Source organism: Notamacropus eugenii, chromosome 1 (assembly GCF_028372415.1).
Source record: "Notamacropus eugenii isolate mMacEug1 chromosome 1, mMacEug1.pri_v2, whole genome shotgun sequence".
NCBI classification, from domain to species: Eukaryota; Metazoa; Chordata; class Mammalia; order Diprotodontia; family Macropodidae; genus Notamacropus; species Notamacropus eugenii.
Window position 1 is genome coordinate 233,222,686 of NC_092872.1, and position 19,306 is coordinate 233,241,991.

At 40.2% G+C, this 19,306-nt stretch overlaps 1 protein-coding gene across 9 annotated transcripts in view; it reads left to right on the top strand.

Annotated features, from left to right (window-relative positions):
* Positions 1-19,306, top strand: part of KCNMA1 (potassium calcium-activated channel subfamily M alpha 1) — a 904,559-nt gene that overhangs the window by 808,758 nt on the left and 76,495 nt on the right. For all 9 annotated transcript variants that reach the window (XM_072636209.1, XM_072636218.1, XM_072636155.1 and 6 more), the window contains 3 exons: positions 1,630-1,753; positions 7,322-7,546; positions 13,234-13,426. In XM_072636209.1, coding sequence (XP_072492310.1) covers positions 1,630-1,753; positions 7,322-7,546; positions 13,234-13,426 — 542 coding nt within the window. The remainder of the gene's footprint in view (positions 1-1,629; positions 1,754-7,321; positions 7,547-13,233; positions 13,427-19,306) is intronic.

Here is a 19,306-nt window from a genome sequence, read left to right on the forward strand (position 1 = left end):
AATACAATATAGATAATGTTAATCTGTGGTTTTCTAAGTCAATATGCAGCCAAGAAGGAACCATTTATATTTTGAGTTTAACACTAGTGCTCTAAGACAAAACAATATGATACTTTAAGGGCCTATGATTTCTTCAGTATATAGGTACTATTACCATCCATGCACTGGTCATCTGATCTTTTGGCACAGGGTCTTCATGAGTTACTGTGGTCTTGACCAATTTGGATGATAAACATTTCACATCAGTTGCCTTTCCAAATTATATCCCATTGTAGCATCACCTTGACAACTCAAAAATTGCCTCTACTCTACAATAAAGTACCATGGTAGGATTTGGGTGGAGACCAAAGCATAAACTAATAATATAAATAGGCCCCAGAAAGGTCTAATTACTTTTTATTTAGATGACAGTCGCAATATGTTAAGGAAAGTGAAAGGGAGTGACCCCAAACCTTGGAGGTCCCTGTCAGTGAGGATTGCTGTGTTGCCTCTGAAACATACCTGTGGTGTCCAAGTCTTGGTACTGGCTAGACCATGGATGGCAGTCATCTTTGTGAAAGCCACCAAAGGTGATGGGACAACAACTGATGGGAAATGAATATGCCCTGGAGAAAGGTTGGACTCACAAGAAACGGAGAAGAGTCTGTCTAATAGACTACTGAATGATCCTTGTTTCCAAATCAGAAAATAAATCAAGAGAGGATAATTGTGGCTCCATGTTCTCAGGGCTACCTTGTCAGGATGATCCCAGTCCAAGAATGCTTCTTGCTCAAGCAGCATTGTATCTGGAGTGTGAAGAGGGAGGGAGGGAGGGAGAGAGAGAGAGAGAGAGAGAGAGAGAGAGAGAGAGAGAGAGAGAGAGAGAGAGAGAGAGAGAGAGAGAGAGAGATGAAATAGTTAGATGGTTAGTACAAATGCAGTTGTCAAGGAAGGAAGGAGGGTGGAGGGAGCTGTTGCTTAGTATTGAAATCATGTATTCCAGATGTGGGCATTTGGTAGTCAATCCGCTCTGAAGTGACACACTGCTGAATCTTTAAAGGGCTTCAGTTGGGGAAAGCAAAATCTGATTGGGCAAATTGCTAAAATATTTAAAGTGCAGCCTGTTAAAGCTTTTACTGCGAAGAGCATCGCGTCAGAAGTTATAGTCAGAAAGAGCAAATAATTGGCTTTCCATCCTCATGCTAGTCAGTCAGCAAGGGGCTCTGTTCCTATTCCTTCCACATCATTGCTAAGGCTAATAGCAACCCTTTGGTTAGATTTTTTTTTTTGGTAGTGAAGGGGGGTGAGGGGAGTTAGTGGAGAGAGATGGGGGTAGGGAGGTGACGACAAGCAGGAGGGGATGAACCTGAGAAGGGAGAGAAAGCCCTGTTTAGAAAGAGATGATTAACAGAGCTCACCATTGAGGTTTTCTGCCTGCCAAATGTCAACTGGATGTGTTTTTCCAGGTTGATGGTGGGTTCTCAGGTTTTGCTTTTCACTGAACAGGTCCTGCAAACAGTTTTTAATGACAGTAACTTCATTTTCATCTTTCATGTCTTTCAATGTGCAGCTCTAGGGACACCTTCCCATTCATATTTTATCACATTTTCCACTTACGTTATCTTTTTTTTTTTTTTTTTTTTGCTACAGGCACGACCCTTTGTTAATTCCTGGCAATGATCAGATAGACAACATGGACTCCAATGTGAAAAAGTATGACTCTACAGGCATGTTCCACTGGTGTGCAGCCAAGGAGATAGAAAAAGTCATTCTGGTGAGTGTCAAAGGGGCCCCTTCATAATTCTGACCAAAGCCAGGTTTTCTAGCCCTGAGATCTGCCAGCTGTTTTATGGGATGACACAATCCCCTGTCCTATTTTTAAGATGATGGAAATTAGGAACACATTGAGGGGACTTGATATCTGATCAAAGTTTGAACTGGGAGTAATAAATCAGGTAATAAATGAATAAACCTTCCTTCAATTCTTCCTTCCATCCGTCCATCCATCCACCCATCCTTCCTTCCTTCCACAGGTATTGACCCCTTTACTATGTGAATGACCTTGTGTTAAGGGAACAGACTGAGATCAGGTGAATGACAGCTTAACATGTAGTTATATGTGCTTGGCCTTCCTCCCTAACTATATTGTAAGATCCCTGAGGGAAGGAAATATGTCTTATTCATCATTATATCTCTCTAGTCATGTACATATTCACATAAGCAATACGAAATTCCTAGTATGACACACTATGGGTAGTAAGTACTTGATCCTTGGCTGGTGATGATAACAAGGATAACAAATGTCCAATTAATTCAGTCAATAACAATCTTTGTACTAGATGCTAAGGATATGATGACAAAAAATGAAATTGCCCCTGCCTTGAGGGAGCTTACGTTCTAATGGAGGGACATTGCTTGTAGGTAATGTGCAGGTAGGCCAATGCAAAGCATGATACAATTTATTCTCAAGAGAAAGAGAACCTTACCAGTCGGAGGACTCATGAAAGGCCTTAGTGCTTGAGTCATGTCTTAAAGGAAGCTAAGGTGAAAAAGGAGGGTGATCCAGGCATGGTGCTCAGCTGCTCAAGGGCAAAGAAGCAGATGGATTGTCTGGCAGAAGGAGCAACTAAGAGGCCAGTGTGGTTGGAATGGAGACCTCCCAAAAAGGAGTGGAAGGAAAGTCAAAGTGAGGTGGGAGCCAGATTGGATGGTTAATGGACTAACCAGGGTCGCAAGATATTTCTTGGTTAGTGAACATACTAACAGCTATAGGGCAACTTGTTTCTCATAAGGAAACTGAAGTTTAGCTTAGAACTCTTAGATACCACAACAACAACACTGGTAACAATAAGCATTTATACAGCACTTTAAAATGCCTTACAAATATTATCTCACTTTATTCTTCTATCAACCCTGAGAGGTGGGTGCTCTTACTATCCCCAGTTTATAGATGAGGAAACTGAGACAAACAGGTTGAATGACATGTACACAGCTAGTATCTGAGCCTGGATTTGAACTCAGGTCTTCCTGACTCCAGGATCAGTCCCCTGGTCACTGTACCATTTGGCTGCCTGGCTTAATGTTTTAGGCTTTCAGAACAAGGCAAGATCAATCTTTATTGGGTAGGCCAATGAAGGCTTCATCAAGGAGACCTGGTCTGGAGAATGGATGGGAATTACAGGGCTCTGAATGAATAATGGACAGAGAGTCTATCACCCCAAGTCTCTGGGATAACCTTCTGGTGATTGACACATTCCTGCATCCCCTTCCATGCCACTCTCCCACCCCCACGTTAGGCCCTGTTTGCATTCCATCTGCTTGTTAAAGTGGGCTAGCTACCCTCTGACTTGGCCAATTAAAAATAATTAGGCGACCTATCACAGTTAGTTAGAGTCAGGAGAAGCTTCAGCTTGAGGTGCCCATGCACTCAGACCTCCAAGCAGCCAGTAACTAAGTCCAGATCTCTACCACAAAACTGATGATATTTGAAATGAGGTCCCCAGTGGATCCTCACTTTGTCGCAGTTTATAAAGCATTTCCTGAGGCCGGTGTCTCAGATTTCCCTGCACGGTTGCACAGGGAAACCAATAATGGTGACAGCCCCCACTTTATCCTAACGATCAGGGAGCAAGAGAGCCTGTTTCCTCCTCTCCTTGGGGGTTGCGGTAATAACCCTGACATTGTCATGAATCGCAATATTGGCATTTAAACAATCAATACACTAGTCAATTCTAGAGAGTAAATCAACCAGAGTTTGATACGTACAGTGGAAATTAATATATGTCCCCAAAGACACTGTAGGCCCCATGGGGCTATCTTGGTATACAACGACTAGAAGTCACAGAGGGGCAAAAGGGAAGTAATGAACAGGAAGGAGTCAAGAAGAATGGCCCATAATGAGATTCTTTATGTCATTTGTATTATTTGGATGACAGGATGCTAAAGGGCCAGCAGTAAATGAAGATTTGTATTTCACAAAGACCTCAGATTTATATCATTCACAGGTAGGGCCTTGGAATGCTTTTTTGTTCTCACATTGACCTGTCCCAAAGGCTTTTAATTCTATTTCTCTTTGGGATGGTCTTCCTCTGAAAGGCTTTAGAAGGCTAAGAAATAGAGCACATTCCCAGAATTCCATTGCATCATAGATCACAGATGGCAGAATCTCAGAACTGGAATGGCCCGAAGAAGCTAACTTGTCAAACGCACATTTGCCCCAAACCCCCTTCCTTAGCTTTCTCAATAAGGCACCATTTAACTTTTCTGTGAAGATCTCCAGTGAAGTCTTCCAGGGCAGCCTGTTCTACTTTGTTGTTGTTTAGTGTTTCAGACTTTTTGTGACCCCATTTGGGGTTTTCTTGGCAGAGGTACTGGAGTGGTTTGCCATTTCCTTCTCCAGGTCATTTTACAAATGAGGAAACTGAAGCAAACAAGGTTGAGTGACTTGCCCAGGATCACACAGCTAGTAAGTGTCTAAGGTCACATTTGAACTCAGGTCTTCCTGACTCCAGGCCCAGCACTATGGAGCCACCTAACTGCCCCTGATCCACTTGGGGATGACTTCAATTGCTAGAAGAATTGTCCTAAATCTGTCTCTCTGAAAATTTTTCCTTCTACCCTCTCTTACCATGCCCTGACCTCCCGCCATTAGCAAGCATTTGTTTTCTCTCTCCCTATCTTCCCTCCCTTATTTAAAATTTTTAAAAAGACAAAACCTTTGTAACAAATATTTGAAGGGCCCTTCAAATGTTTGGAGACAATTATCATGTCCCATGTCCGTCCCCTCAGAGTTTCTCTTTTCCAGGCTAAACAGGATCAGTTCCTTCCACCTGTTTTTATCCTCGTGTGGCTTTCAGTTTTCTGATCATACCAATCACCTTCCTCTTTATCAATTGCGTTTCTAGAATAGTTCACCCAGGAGTGACTACCAGACTGGTCTGACCAAGGCAGTCCTAGTCCAGTGGGTAGATTCTATCCCAAACGGTTGCATTCTTAATGACCAAGGGCAATAAAGTCCTGTCCTCCAGGGCAAGAGCATGGAGAAGGCAGGCCCAGAGGGGAAGGGAATAAGCATTTATTGATTAATTAAGCTTACTATGTTTCAAGGACAGCTAGGTAGTCTAATGGATAGACCTAGAGTCACGAAGACTCTTCTTCCTGAGTTCAAATCCTGCCTCAGATATGGTAGTTGTGTGACCCTGAGCAAGCCATTTAACCCTGTTTTTGTCTCAGTTTCCTCATTTGTAAAATGAGCTAGAGAAGGAAATGGCAAATCACTCCAGGACCTTTGCCACAAGTACCCAAATGGGGCATGAAGAATCAGACATGACTAAAGTGACTGAACAGCAGAAACTATGTTTCAGGTGCTATGCTAAGCACTTTACAAATATCTCATTTGATTCTCACAACAACCCTTGGAGGGTTATTATTTCCATATTACATTTGAGGAAACTGAGGCAGGCAGATGTGAAGTTATTTGTCCAGCATCACAAAGCTAGTAAGAGTATGAGGTCAGATTTGAATTCAAGTCTTCCTAACTCCAGACCCAATGTTTTGTCCCCTCTATTACCCAGCTTCCCCCAGAAAAGCTTCTATAGCTCCCCTGGATCACAACAATGAATCTGAAACTCAAAACTCAGCTTCCTTCACTCAGATTGTGATCAGCACAGAAGTTCTTGTCAGTCAGTCAGTTAACCAAGAAACATTTTTAAATAATACTTCATTTTCCCCAATTACATGTAAAAAACATTTTTTATACTTTTTTCAAAAAAATTTTTTTTTCCAAATTCTCCTCCTCCTTCTCTCCCCTCTCCACTCCAAGACAGTAAGTAATCTGATATAGATTATACATGTGAAATCATGTAAAATATACTTCCATATTAGTCATTTCAACAAACATTTATTAAAGACTTACTATGTGCCAGGTAAGGGCATCTAGGTGGCACAGTGGATAGATAGAGTGCAAGGCTGGGAGTCAGGAAGACTCATTTTCCTGAGATCAAATCCAACCTTTAGACATTAACAAGCTGTGTGACCATGGGGAACTCACTTAACCTTGTTTGCCTCAGTTTGCTCACCTGTTAGATGAGCTGGAGAAGGAAAGGGCAAAACCCTTCAGTATCTTTGCAAGAAAACCCCAAATGGGATCACAAAGAGTCAACAACAACAAATGTGCCAGATACTGTCCTAAACAAGGGTTCCATGGAAAAAGGCACAATTTGAGCCTCAGTTTATGATAAAATGAGGATGTCTGAGTAGTTGATGTCTTAGGTATCTGCTAGCATTTTGTGATGCCCATAGGCAAATATAAATTAGTACCATAGCAGCGAAGAAGAAGGAAGGAGGAGGTTGTTTGTTGGGTCATTTTGATTTCCTATCAGGATATAAGATCCTTATGAGAAGGGATTTTCATTTTTTGTACTTGTATCCCTAGTACTTCACGCAGTGTTTAGCACATAGTAGGTATGTAATAGATACTTTTTAATTAATTGATTGAATTGAACCCAATTATTCTTTTTCTCTAGATTTGAAAAAAAAAATTTTTTTGATTCATCTTTATCTTATTTTGTTTCAAACTTTGGAAATTGGTTCCCATTACATACATTTGGGATTCCATGGTAGATCCACCTTTTCTCCTTAAGTATTCATTCTTGGAAGTTCTTCCCAAACTGGAATCTACAGTGCTGAGCTTGGATCAATAGCGTTCATAGACCATCTGTAGTATGTGATCTAAGCTTTGTAACTACCTGGTCTACTTCCAGCAAGAGGCAACAAATCTTTTCTACCTGGGAGAAGTTTCATTCTGAATTCCCATAGTGGGCCTCTCTGCTTAAGTAAGCACTCTTTCCTGGGAATACTTTTCCTTTTGGGTTTTGTGTTTAGCGTTTGATTTATAACAGCCATGCAAATAAGAGCAGACTCCAGTGGCTTAGGGGTGGACAATAAAGAATTGTAACAAAAGTGAGAAAGACTCTATGGCTCAGTTCCCAGGTCTTATATCTCAGGTTTTCATGGTCATAATGTTAGTGCCTTCCCTCTGTTGATTAGCTCCAACGTATCCTGTCTAGGTTTCTTTGTTCATAGTTGTTTTCATGTTATTTCCCCCATTTGAATGTGAGCCCCTTGAGGGCAGGGATTGTCTTTGGACTTTCTTTATATTCCCAGAACTTATCACAGCGCCTGACACACAGTAGGTTCTTCATAAGTGCTTGTTGACTGGCTGACTTGCTGAGTCATGGACCTATGCATCTTCATCATTAGGATCCAGGTGAAAAGTCATTATTTTAATGAACTCATGAGTTTAACCTAAACCTCTGTGTCTTCTTTTGCTTTCTTATTTCAGACAAGAAGTGAAGCTGCCATGACAGTTCTGAGTGGGCATGTGGTGGTTTGCATCTTTGGTGATGTCACATCAGCTTTGATTGGCCTGCGGAACTTAGTGATGCCTTTGCGTGCAAGCAATTTCCACTACCACGAACTGAAGCACATTGTATTTGTGGGTTCCATTGAGTACCTCAAGCGGGAATGGGAAACACTACATAACTTTCCCAAAGTTTCAATACTTCCTGTAAGTCCAAGGCTGTACTATTGATACTTTCTTTTCTTTTCTTTCCTTTTCAAGAAAATCCCAACTGGGCAGGATTGTTGTGTCTTTGATCATGAACTTGTTCCTTTGTCTGGTTATGGGCCTGAGGACTTAGCTCATCCCTTGTGCATCATCCAGGAGAACCTAAGCCCTGGGAGACCTTATTAAATGAAATTTGCAGTAGTTTTCAGTCCCTCATCAAGAATGAATTTCAGCTTGTATCAGATATTATTACCTTCTGAACACTCTTTCCCTTGCTTAACCTCATTCGATCCTGATGAATTTGATGTAGTAGTGTTTATGATAAATTAATTTGTACTGTTATTGATGATTGTAAATTCTTTGAACTGTCTTCTCTTCTCTCTTTCTCCCTTAAGATCTTTGTACCTATATTGAAGAAAGATCTATTTATTCTTATCTGCTCTATATTGGTCTTCCTGCACCTCTCTCCCCACAGTTAATGGCAGAGCAGCCTTTCCACTGGAAACTCTGTTCTTGTGGCTGTTGTCATCTAGAGTATGATTGAATCTGATAGCATACATTAAAAAGAATTGGACTCTCAATCCAAAGAGTAGATAGTCAACCAAACTGGTGTTATTATGTGCCAGGCATTGTGGTAAGAACAGGGCATACAAATAAAAACAAAGCAGTATCTCCTCTTAAGGAGCATACAATTCAATGAGTATGAAAACAACTATGTACAAACAAGATAATATAGAATAAATTGGATATCGTCAACAGAGAGAAGGATTTAAGTAAGTACCTTGACAATAAAATCAGTGTGATAGAGATTGGACTGAAGGATATAAGAACTCTATCTTTGCTAATTTTCAATGAATATATATCCCATAAGCTCTTTTAAAAAGTTCTTAGAGGTTGAAATACTCAGTGTTTGATATCGTTCCCCATGTTGCAAATGTGTACCAAAATCATATGACTGTCTGTCTTTCCTAATATTGACCCTTTTACTGAGACACCATATTGTTATTTTTAGATTTTATCTTATTTTTGTTTATTTATTTCGTATCTTATTTTCCCCCAGTTACATGTGAAAACAATTTTAGCATTCGTTTTTGAAATTTTCAGTTCCAAATTCTCTCCCTTCCTCCCTCCCCACCACCCTCTATTGAGAAGTTAAACAATTCAGTATAGATTATACATGTGTAGTCATGCACAACATTTCCATAATAGTCATGTTGTGAAAGAAAACATAGTCCCCCCCCAAAAAAACTCAAGAAAAATAAAATGAAAAAGCATGCTTCATTTTGTATTCAGACGTCACCAGTTCTTTCTCTGGGGATGAATAGCATTTTTCATCCTAAGTCCTTCACAGTTGTCTTGGATTGTTATTTTGCTGAGACTAGCTAAGTTGACTTCAATATTTTGTACACAGTATATTTCACTTTGCATCAGCTCATGTAAGTCTTTGCAGGTTTTTCTGAGAGCATCTTGCATATCATTTCTTATAGTACAATAGTAATCACATACCACAATTTGTTCAACCATTCTCCAATTGATGGGCATCCCCTCAATTTCCAATTGAAAAGCCATATTCTTATGAAATGATATAATATATGATTATGCCTTTCAATCTCCCTAGGGAATTGATAAACTTCTTTCAATGCAATTTCAGAACTGTGGATATCAGCTTCTAGAATGCCAGAAATGAAAGAAGAAAAAGATAACTTAGGGTTAATGGAAAAATCTCATTCTTCCATTTTCAAAGAAGCATTAGGGCATTGATCTATACATAATACCCTTTGCCAGCTCCCACCATTTGTATTTTAACAATCAGATCTTGCCCTCCTGAGCCCCAGGTTAACATACCCAAATCAAATATTACTGATTTAATGGACACATACCTGTACATATATGCACATGGATTAATAGCCGCAAAGATATATAGGTAAGCCTCCACCCAACACACATCTCTGTACCCCCAACAGATGTTCACACTCATCCCTTATATACAATTCATAAACATTGTCAATTCCATCATCTCTCCTTAATCATTTCTCTGGCCAGGATAGGCATTTCGGGACATCTTTTTGGCAGGACTTAGCAAAACAATTTTTGATCAAGTTGTTGCTGTTTCACCAGGCTGCACCAAAGGTTTCATTTGTATATCAGGATGGGGCAATTGCTCTTTGATTCCCCGCGTTCAGCCAGTGGATTGGCACATGTAAATGCATAGGTTCTCAGATTTTATGGGACCATTTCAAACCCTCTAAAATCTAGTGTCCCCAGGCCTGGCACATTTGTACAAAATGGGCTTCCACATATGTCCTAACATATTCCACTGTTTAAGCAATGCTCTATACAAAGCAAATGCCCAGAGAAACACAAGATGTTTCCATTGATATAATTTATATTTTTTGTATTTAGAACACATGCTTGCCCAAATGTGCTAGTGTTTTCCTGTTCCATTGCTACTATTCTCAGTGGAAATTAAATGACTGTGAGTAGGATGACTGAAGCATCCCTTTTTTCTTCTTTTCTTTCCTACACCTTTGGTTGTATTGGTCAAGGTAACTTCTGATATGGAAACTCCTTCCACTGAGCTATATTGGCAACTTGTCTATAATCTATAGTCTTGGATTCTTGCCTGGGGCACTGTTCAATTAAATAACTTGCCCATAGTCACACAGAAAGTATGTATCAGAGGTGATACTTGACCCAAATCTTCCTGACTACAAGGTTAACTTTCTATCCTCTACCCTACAGTGCGTCTCGTTGGCAAAAGAAATAATGTAGTTTTGTTTTGAGTTGAGAATCTCACAAGGGAAGGAAAAGAAATTGCTTTTTCTCTGGGAGAATAGTGCCTTGGGTCAGAAAATGTCCAAAAGCTATACCCATTCTTCCTTGTCACTCAACCCACTTTCCAGAAATATACTGATGCTTATGACCAAGCTACCACCCAGTATTTGTAAAGAATTACTTGTCTTCATTTCTGCAGTCAAGGTACTTTCATAGAAAGGCTGCTGTTTAGACATGAGGAAGTAGCATCCTGTATTATAACCCATGAGGTCTGGTGAATCCTATCCCAAAGTGGTCAGTGAGGATAGTGACAAATCAACATGTTTCATATAGGTAGTCTGCCATGAAATCAAGGTTGTACAATCAATTCAAATTGAATTTAGGCAGCATTTATTAAGTATTTACTAGATGCCAATAACTGTGCTAGCTGTTGGGGATGGGAAAAGCAAAAAGTTAAAATAAAACCATCTCTGTCCTCAAGGAGGGCCCTCTATCTGGAGAGTGATATAAATAAATACGCAAATGCCAGACAAGTTCAAAAGGAAGGAATATTAATAATAACTAAAGTGAATCAAGAAAAACTCCTTTTAGGAGGCAAATGAAATAAGCCTGGAAGGAACAAAAGATTTGAAGGGGGCAGAAATGAATATGGAGTATATTCCAGTCTGGGAGGGGGACAGTTTTTCCAAAGACATGGAGGTAGGAAATGGCCCAGATCTGAGAACAGCAATTTGGAATGTAAAGTATATGAAGAAGAATAATATGAAATGTCTGGAAAGTGAGTCTAGAGCCAGATTGTGAAGGATATACCAAGTTGAGAAGATGATATTTTATTCTAGAAACAAGTGGTAGTCATTGAAAGTTGTTGAGTAAGAAATGATATGGTCGAATCTATTTCTTTAGGATGATTATTTTGACAAATGTACAGAGGATAGGATGGAAAAGGAGAGAAACTAGGAGTTGAGAGACCAGGTAGCAGACTATTGTCATGGTCCAGCCAAGAGGGGATGAGGACTGAGCTAGGATAATAGCTGTATGAATGGAAAGAAGGAATCTCATGGTTGGAGGGGAACCTCAGTCTGCTCTGGTGTGACTCTCAGGTATAGATATTATAAAAATCTAATCAATATTATATAGAGTGTTCAATGCTGCTCCTGCCCCAGCTAAACCCACAGACACTATTAGAACACAAAAGGTACAGGTACAGTGGAAAGATCACTGAATTTGGAGGCATCAAGACCTGAGTTCAAATCCTGGCTCTCCTCTTTACTACTTGTATGACCTTGAGCAATCAACTCATGCTCTCCCTACCCCACACCCCGTTTTCTATTTTGTAAGATGAGATAGCTAGACTAGATGAGTCTCTACCCTTAAATTCATAATGTCATGGTATGAACTATGCCTCTCATTATAAGGTGTAATAAAATATCATTAATGGCTAAGACAGGAACAAAGTGGAGTCTAAGATGGAAAGATCCTTACAACTGAATGGATCCAGAAAACCTTCTTTAAGGAGGTGACATTCGAATTGCACTTTAATATTCATACAGGAAGTCCACATGCAGATGACAAGGGAAATTCAGGCATAAGGAACCCTGTATAAAGGGACTGAGGTGGGAAAGCACCCAGCATATATAGGGGTTAGTCACAGCATACATAGTATGTAGAATGGATCTGAATTAGTTGTAAGGCTCTAAAAGCTGAGTACTGCTAGACTATAGAGTGTTGTGAAGACCAGACTAAGAAGTTAGAACTTTGCTTATTGGACAATGGGGAGCCATTTTTTAAACAGAAGCATGTTATGACTTTTTAGTTTTATTATTATTTTTAACCTGGCTTCCCAAAGTTCCTCCCATGAATTTCAGACTTTCAAGTCCTTTGAACCTTTCCTCTGGTTGCCCAAGGGGGAAGCAGAGGTTCCTAAGATCCCCCTGAGTTTCAGAACACCCATAATGACCATGCCTTCTTTATGGCTCCCTGGAAGCCCTCTCTACCCCTTAATGTTCTCCTCCTTCTGCTGGTCAATTTTTCTGAAATAAATTCACTGGTGTATTCTTAACAGCTAATCTTTACATCTCATTCTCATCCAGCATCTGGGCTCTTCTCAACATGACTTTTCCTAGAGGTGTAATTCCCCAAAAGGAGTGTCTCCATTACCATAGACTTAAAATAGAAAGACTACTTTATACTTATAGCAATAATCCCAGACAATTTCCACCAATTAAGAGAAGAATCCAGCTCTATTTCCACATACACACACACACACACACACACACACACACACACACACACACACACGAGCTTTTCTGTCCCTTCCCCAATTTTTATGACCAAAGCTAAAGCCCCATCATAGCTGCCTCAACCCCAGTCATGTATAGCCTTTGGTCCCACCCCATGCCATCTTCTCTTGGTTGAGATAGGTTTCTTGTTTTGTTCATGATTTTTTCCCCATCTTTACTTCTTTTTCCTTTTGCCTGACACAGGAGGTGACCTGCCATTAGATAAACAGACATTTAAAACCCACCCCCTCTTTACATTCTGAAAGCCAGAGGTTGCATCAGGACGATGACTTAAATCAGGACAATTTCAAAGCAGAGAGGAGATGTAGGGCCCTGGCATTATTTCTTTTCCACGTTTGTTAGTAATAGCTTGATTGAGTATGAAGAGGGAGCCTAAAATGCTGCCATCAGCACCAAGTACCCTTTAGATTAACACACGACTCCTATTCCCTGCTATATCGTTAGGCCAGCTTAATGTCAGGGCATAAAACAGATACTTGTTAAATAATTTCCCAAAGCTCCTTCTCAATCTTTAATTTGTTTTTATTTTCTCTCTCTCTCTCTCTCTCTCTTTTTCTCTCTCTCTCTCTCTCGCTCTCTCTCCCCCCTCTTTTTTTTTCTTCTCTGCCAAAGGGTACACCATTAAGTCGGGCTGATTTAAGGGCTGTCAACATCAACCTCTGTGACATGTGCGTTATCCTGTCAGCCAATCAGAATAATATTGATGATACTTCGCTGCAGGACAAGGAATGCATCCTGGCGTCACTCAACATCAAGTCTATGCAGTTTGATGACAGCATTGGGGTCTTACAGGCTAATTCCCAAGGTAAGGACTGCCCTATAATACTCCCCTGCAGTGCCTACAGGGGACAGGACCTGGCAAGAGGAATATCCTTCATTCAGTAATTCAAAGAGCTTGCATCAGCCAGGCTGACAGTGAAACCCGCTCATTGCCGGGATAGCTTTTAAAGGGGGCATCTGCTGTCTCTTCCCACTGTTGCAGAAAGCAGGCTGGAAAGCTATGTGCACACACAAACACACACCCTTACAATACATGCAAACATGCTGGTACACATTCGCCAAATATATGCATAATGCAAATACTCACAGTATATGTAAACACATGCACACTCTCATGATACATGAAAACATTCTCATACATGCAAATGTGCATGCACATGATATTCTCAAGCATACATGCAAATACACAGTCATACTCTCACACATGAGCATAGTGCACACACATGCATACATGTAAACACATATAGACATGCACACATATTCGTATACCCACACTCTTAAACCTGCATGCAAACACACATGCACACTCTCTAACAGTACATACAAACACACGTGCACGTGCATGCACCCTCAGACATGTATGCAAATACATATACACTCATGCATGTGCCTACACCCTCATGATACATGCACATACATGCCTGCATACTCAAAGTATGTAAACATATGTGATCACATTTGCATGCATGCACATTCATTCTTATACATACATGCAGATACACATACACACAAGCACACAAACAGGCTGGGATTGTTTAGAAGAGATGAACCCTTAGAAGGTCCAGAGCATCAACTATGAGGCACACTGATCATACAATTGGGGTCACTTGGCTGCATGTAGCTAATGAACAAAGGTGGTCATGCTGATCAGCACAACTCTGGAATGGAGCCACAGAGTGATAGTTCCTGACAAATCCTGAACCCCTTCCCCACCTCCCCACCTCCAAGTAGCAGCAGAGACAATGAATATGCCTAAAACAAGCTCAGTTTTTAAAAAATTCACATGTTGCTCACCCACTAAATGATTTTTGTCAGCTTACCAACTCTCTCCCAGAGAGTGGATATAGCATAAAATGAACTGTCAGCCACATCTACCCTACTCCCAGGCTGAGTAATCTCCAGTCTCAGATACTGGACGATTGTTTACAAAAGAGCTGCCTTCACAGAGCTTAAAAAGCTGACACAGTAGCATCCCAGAAATAATGTTTTAATGTTCCATGAATCCAAGGTCAAAATGTGTCCACCATGATGACATAGAGATCCTCTTTCAAAAGAACTTGGGAATTGGGATAGGGGCAGGATGGGCAGCAATACAATTGTGAAAGCTGTGACTTTGACCTACATTAACCATGTGTTCTTGAACAAAATATTGATGTCTCAAAGCTGCAGTTTTCTACCTTTCAGATGGGGCTAATACTCATAGGGTTATCTTAAGGAAAGCATCTTGAGAATCTAACACACCATGGAAATGGAAGATACCATTGTTATCTCTCTTATGATTGCAGTTGGATTCTATTGTATAAACAATTCCACCTCAGGAGTCAATGAGTCCAATTTAAAGCCGTCAGTATAATATGGTTTAGGGTATTTCCCTTGGAAAGTCTGGCTTGGTCTACATTCAACTTACTATGTTTCTAATAGGTGACTTTGGGCAAAGCATCTTGTTCCTGTCAGAGGGCAAATTCTTAGTCCTAGTTGGAGGAGATGGACAAGAAAATTCAGTCCTTTCCTTTTTCTCTTACTCTGGTTTTCCTTATGCTAGCATTTTTCCTAAAGAAGTAACCAGCAACGTGGTGGGGTAGATGAACACTAGACTGAGAGTTAAAAGGCCTAGATTTGACTCTCTGTAAGTGGAACATTTAGGCAGGTAATTTTACCTCTCTGGGCCTCAGCTTCCTAAGTTTGGCCTAGTAGAGTTCTAAGGCCCTTGTCAGTTAAGCCTTAATTTCTGATACTATGAAACTGAAACACATGTAGGATTTAGTTCCTGCTCTCAGTGTCTTCAAGCCCAAGTGTGTCTTCTGAGCTCACAGATACCTTCCAGGTCTACATAACTACTCTTTCTACCTTCTTGACTCATTAGAATCCTAGCTGACCCCAAACGCAAATGATGCTTCAGCTAGGCATTGGGCATGGCCAAACCAAAGGAGTCTAGGAATTGCATAGCCTTGGAGATTTGTTGAAAGTAGCAAGGGAATATGCCTGAGAAAAGGGAAGAAGGCAAAACCATTCCCCAGAATGAGGATTGACTTTCTTTTTTGTTTTCCTCAATAGATGTAATTTTCACTTTCTTTATTCTACAATTATTGTACAATTCTTTATTATGCTGTGGAATGACGTGGACCCCCTTGGTGGCCCTGAAGCCAACAGTGCTGGCAGGAAAAGATCGGATCAAACAGTTGTTCACTTTTTCATTTGGTTCAATACCCATTAAGTCCTATAGTAAGATTCTTCCTGCCTTTCAAACAGCCAAGTGGAATCAAGTCCTAGCCACATCAAAAATGTGACCCTATTGTCAAAAAGAGCATCTCTCTTTTGATTTGTGCTGTAAACCTTGAGATTAGTGATCACATGACCTATATAACCAAAATATTAATATCCCCCCCTTTTTTTACACTCCCCTCTGCAGCACATGTGGCTTCGGAACCAAGCTGGCATATAGGGACTTGAATGCAGGTTTTCCAAAAGATTTGGGGTGTGATGGTTAGTTGTCAAAAACAATCAGACTGATAAGTGGCACACTCCTGGCTCACTGGGCAATATGATGTGACAGCCCAGGCCGTGAGAATCAGTTTTAATATAGAGTAGTCAGGACTACAGCAACAATTACATAAAGCAGGTGAAGCTGCTTCTGCTGGTCAGCAAACATCAGCTCAAAACCACTTTGCAGCTCTTTACCGGCAACTAAGTGCCTTTATTTACAGACTGGCTGTCACTTCCCTCTGCTTGGAGATCTGGTGTATTATTTAACGCTCATTTATCTAGGGAAAACATTTCAATTTAAATCAGCTGGCACCACAGTGGCTATTGCCAGACTTTATCTCTCTATGCAGCCCCCCTCCCCAGTTCTAAAGGACAAATAGCAGAGTTTACAATGTCCATCTATGGAGCAAAAACCACAGCTCTGTCCATGGCCAGGGAGGGAAAGAGGAAGATGGACCCTTTTCATGTTACTGTCTGATTCTAATCTTTGAAATAGTCTAGATGTGAAGACACATGACTTGTTGCTCAAATGTTGAATTTATGAATTGAACATCTTACATACCCCCCCTTTTGGGGGGGCTCCCAGCTTGGCATCTGCCCTGACTAATGCCACATCACCACCCAACTGTAACATAATCTTGATCCTGGAGAGACTTAAAGATGATATGATGTGCTCAGAATCATAAAGTCAGTCAAGAAACATGTACCAGGTACTATGCTAAGCACTGGGGATACATAGGAAACAACAGGATTTCTCAGAGGTGCCCGAGTCCCAGTCTTCTTTACTCTACGTGGCCGGCTTTGTATCCATTACATCACAGTGCCTCAATCCGTGAACATGGAAAGAGGAAGATGTGTATGTTTGTATATGTATCATATGATCATAGAGCTAGAGCTGGTGGATATCTCGGGTGCTGTGTACTTCAAATGATTCATTTTATAGGCATACAGGGAGGTTAATTGATTTGCCTTAGGTCCCACAGGTAGTTAGCATCAGAAGCAAGATTTGAATTCAGGTCAACTGGCAACTGGAGTTAGAGCTATTTCTATTTTATCATATCACCTCATGTGCACCTACATACATACATGTGTATACATGCATATACTCACAAGTCATTTATTTTCTCAGGAACTTCAGTTTCTCCTTTTGTAAAATGGTGATCACATCCTATGGTAGCTACTGCCTGGGGGCTTAAATGAGAGCATATGTAAAGATCACTGAAAATCACAACATTTCATATATATGTGTATGTATGTATGTATGTATGTATACACAAAACACACATATACACGCATTGATGTATGTGCATATTTGTAAGTATATACATAATAAATACATATAGTATAGCTATAATGATGTAGATTACAGAGAACTAGTCTCAGAGACAGGAAAACTTAGAGATATTAATTTAAACATACATAAATACATACACATATACATACATATATATATATACACACAATGAGGGCTAGAGAAGTTGACTTGCCATACACACACATTTGTGTATAGATATGAAGTTGTGGCTTGCCATATGTACATGAGTATATATGGATGTGTGTATATACATCTATAAACATGCATCTATCTATATACATATATATATATATACATATGTACATAAACATATATTTATATAAATGAAGTCCAAAGAAGTTGTGGCTTGCCATATGTGTGTGTGAGTGTGTACATATATACGCAGTGTGTGGATGGATGGATGGATGGCATCGTATGGCACAGTTCTTTGGATCTCATTTGTAAAACCAAGGTGTTTGAATAAACTATTTCTAAGATTTAATGTTCTGAATCTGTTTTATATTTTTAATATAGAGAAATAGGGATAAGACCACCAGTACCTTTGCCAACATAGGACTGCACCTTCTGTAAAACTTAGAATCTTAGGCCATTGTCCAGATCATTAAGAGTTAAAGAGACTGGTCCAGGGTCATGACACCAGGATATATCAGAAGTAGGACTTTGCCCCAGGTCTTCTGGCTTTGCGACCAACTCTCTATGCTCTCTCTCATATTACATATACGTGTAACATGTTATGATTTCCAACCATCTTTACATATGTTATCTCATTGAAGCTCCTATGCAATACATACTACAAGTATTATCACCATTTTACAGAAGGGAAAACTGAGGCTCTAAGAGGTTATAGGACTTGCCCATTGCCAAAGAGCCAGCAAGCATGATCAGGATTGATTAAAGGCGTTCCTAATTCTCAGTAAGAACTCTGTCCACATGTTTGTGTAAATCAAGTGGTCACTGCAGGATAAGCAGATTTCTCTGTTTAAATTTGTAAATATATACAATAGTACTGACATACATAAACTTAGAAACACATCTTCCTCCCCAGGTGTTATGTCACTCATTCACAATGCCACTGATAGTCCTGGCATAAATTCTCCAGTACCTGACATGGGAGTGAAGGCTGTGAGCCTTATGTAGGAAGTGACTTTTTTTCTTTGGAAGCATAACAACCTTCACTTTATGGAAAGGGTTAAAGAAAGGCTTGGAGGGGATGTGCTGACCTACTTCTATAACCCAAATTTATATTGGTTGTACTAGAGGAAAAACAAAATGACTGGACCACTTGTTACACTCATGAATGACAAAAAAATCCACACTCACAACATCTGTGGGGCTCACAAAACATCTGCAAGAAGAATCTTAGAGGCAGAAGATTCTGTAAGGGGATATGACTTGCCCAGATTCACATAGTTCGCCCCTAAAGAAAAGAGGCTGAAATCAATTAGATGTATGATAAATTCCTGCATTTAGCTTTAAAAAATCAGTTACACAAGTACCTGTGTGAAGTTAGAGATAGGGAAGATCTGACTGAAGCAATTCCCAGGAAACTGTGATATGGCCTGGTGTGATGATACACACTTATACTCCCTGCTACTGGGGAGGCTGAAGTCGGCATATCTCTGAACTTGGCAATTCTGAGATATTGTAGTCTGGGGTGATTGGGTGTCCACATCGAGTCTGTCATGAATATGATGAGCCCCAGGAGAAGGGGTGAATGGCCCCAGATGGAAAAGGAGAAGGTGAAACCTCCCATGCTCATCAATAGTGGTATAATATGTGCATACACACACACACACACTCACACACGCACATATATAATACACATACACACATAATAGTAGTTACTGAGTAAACCCTTCATTTCTATCCTGGAAGAGATGGGGAATC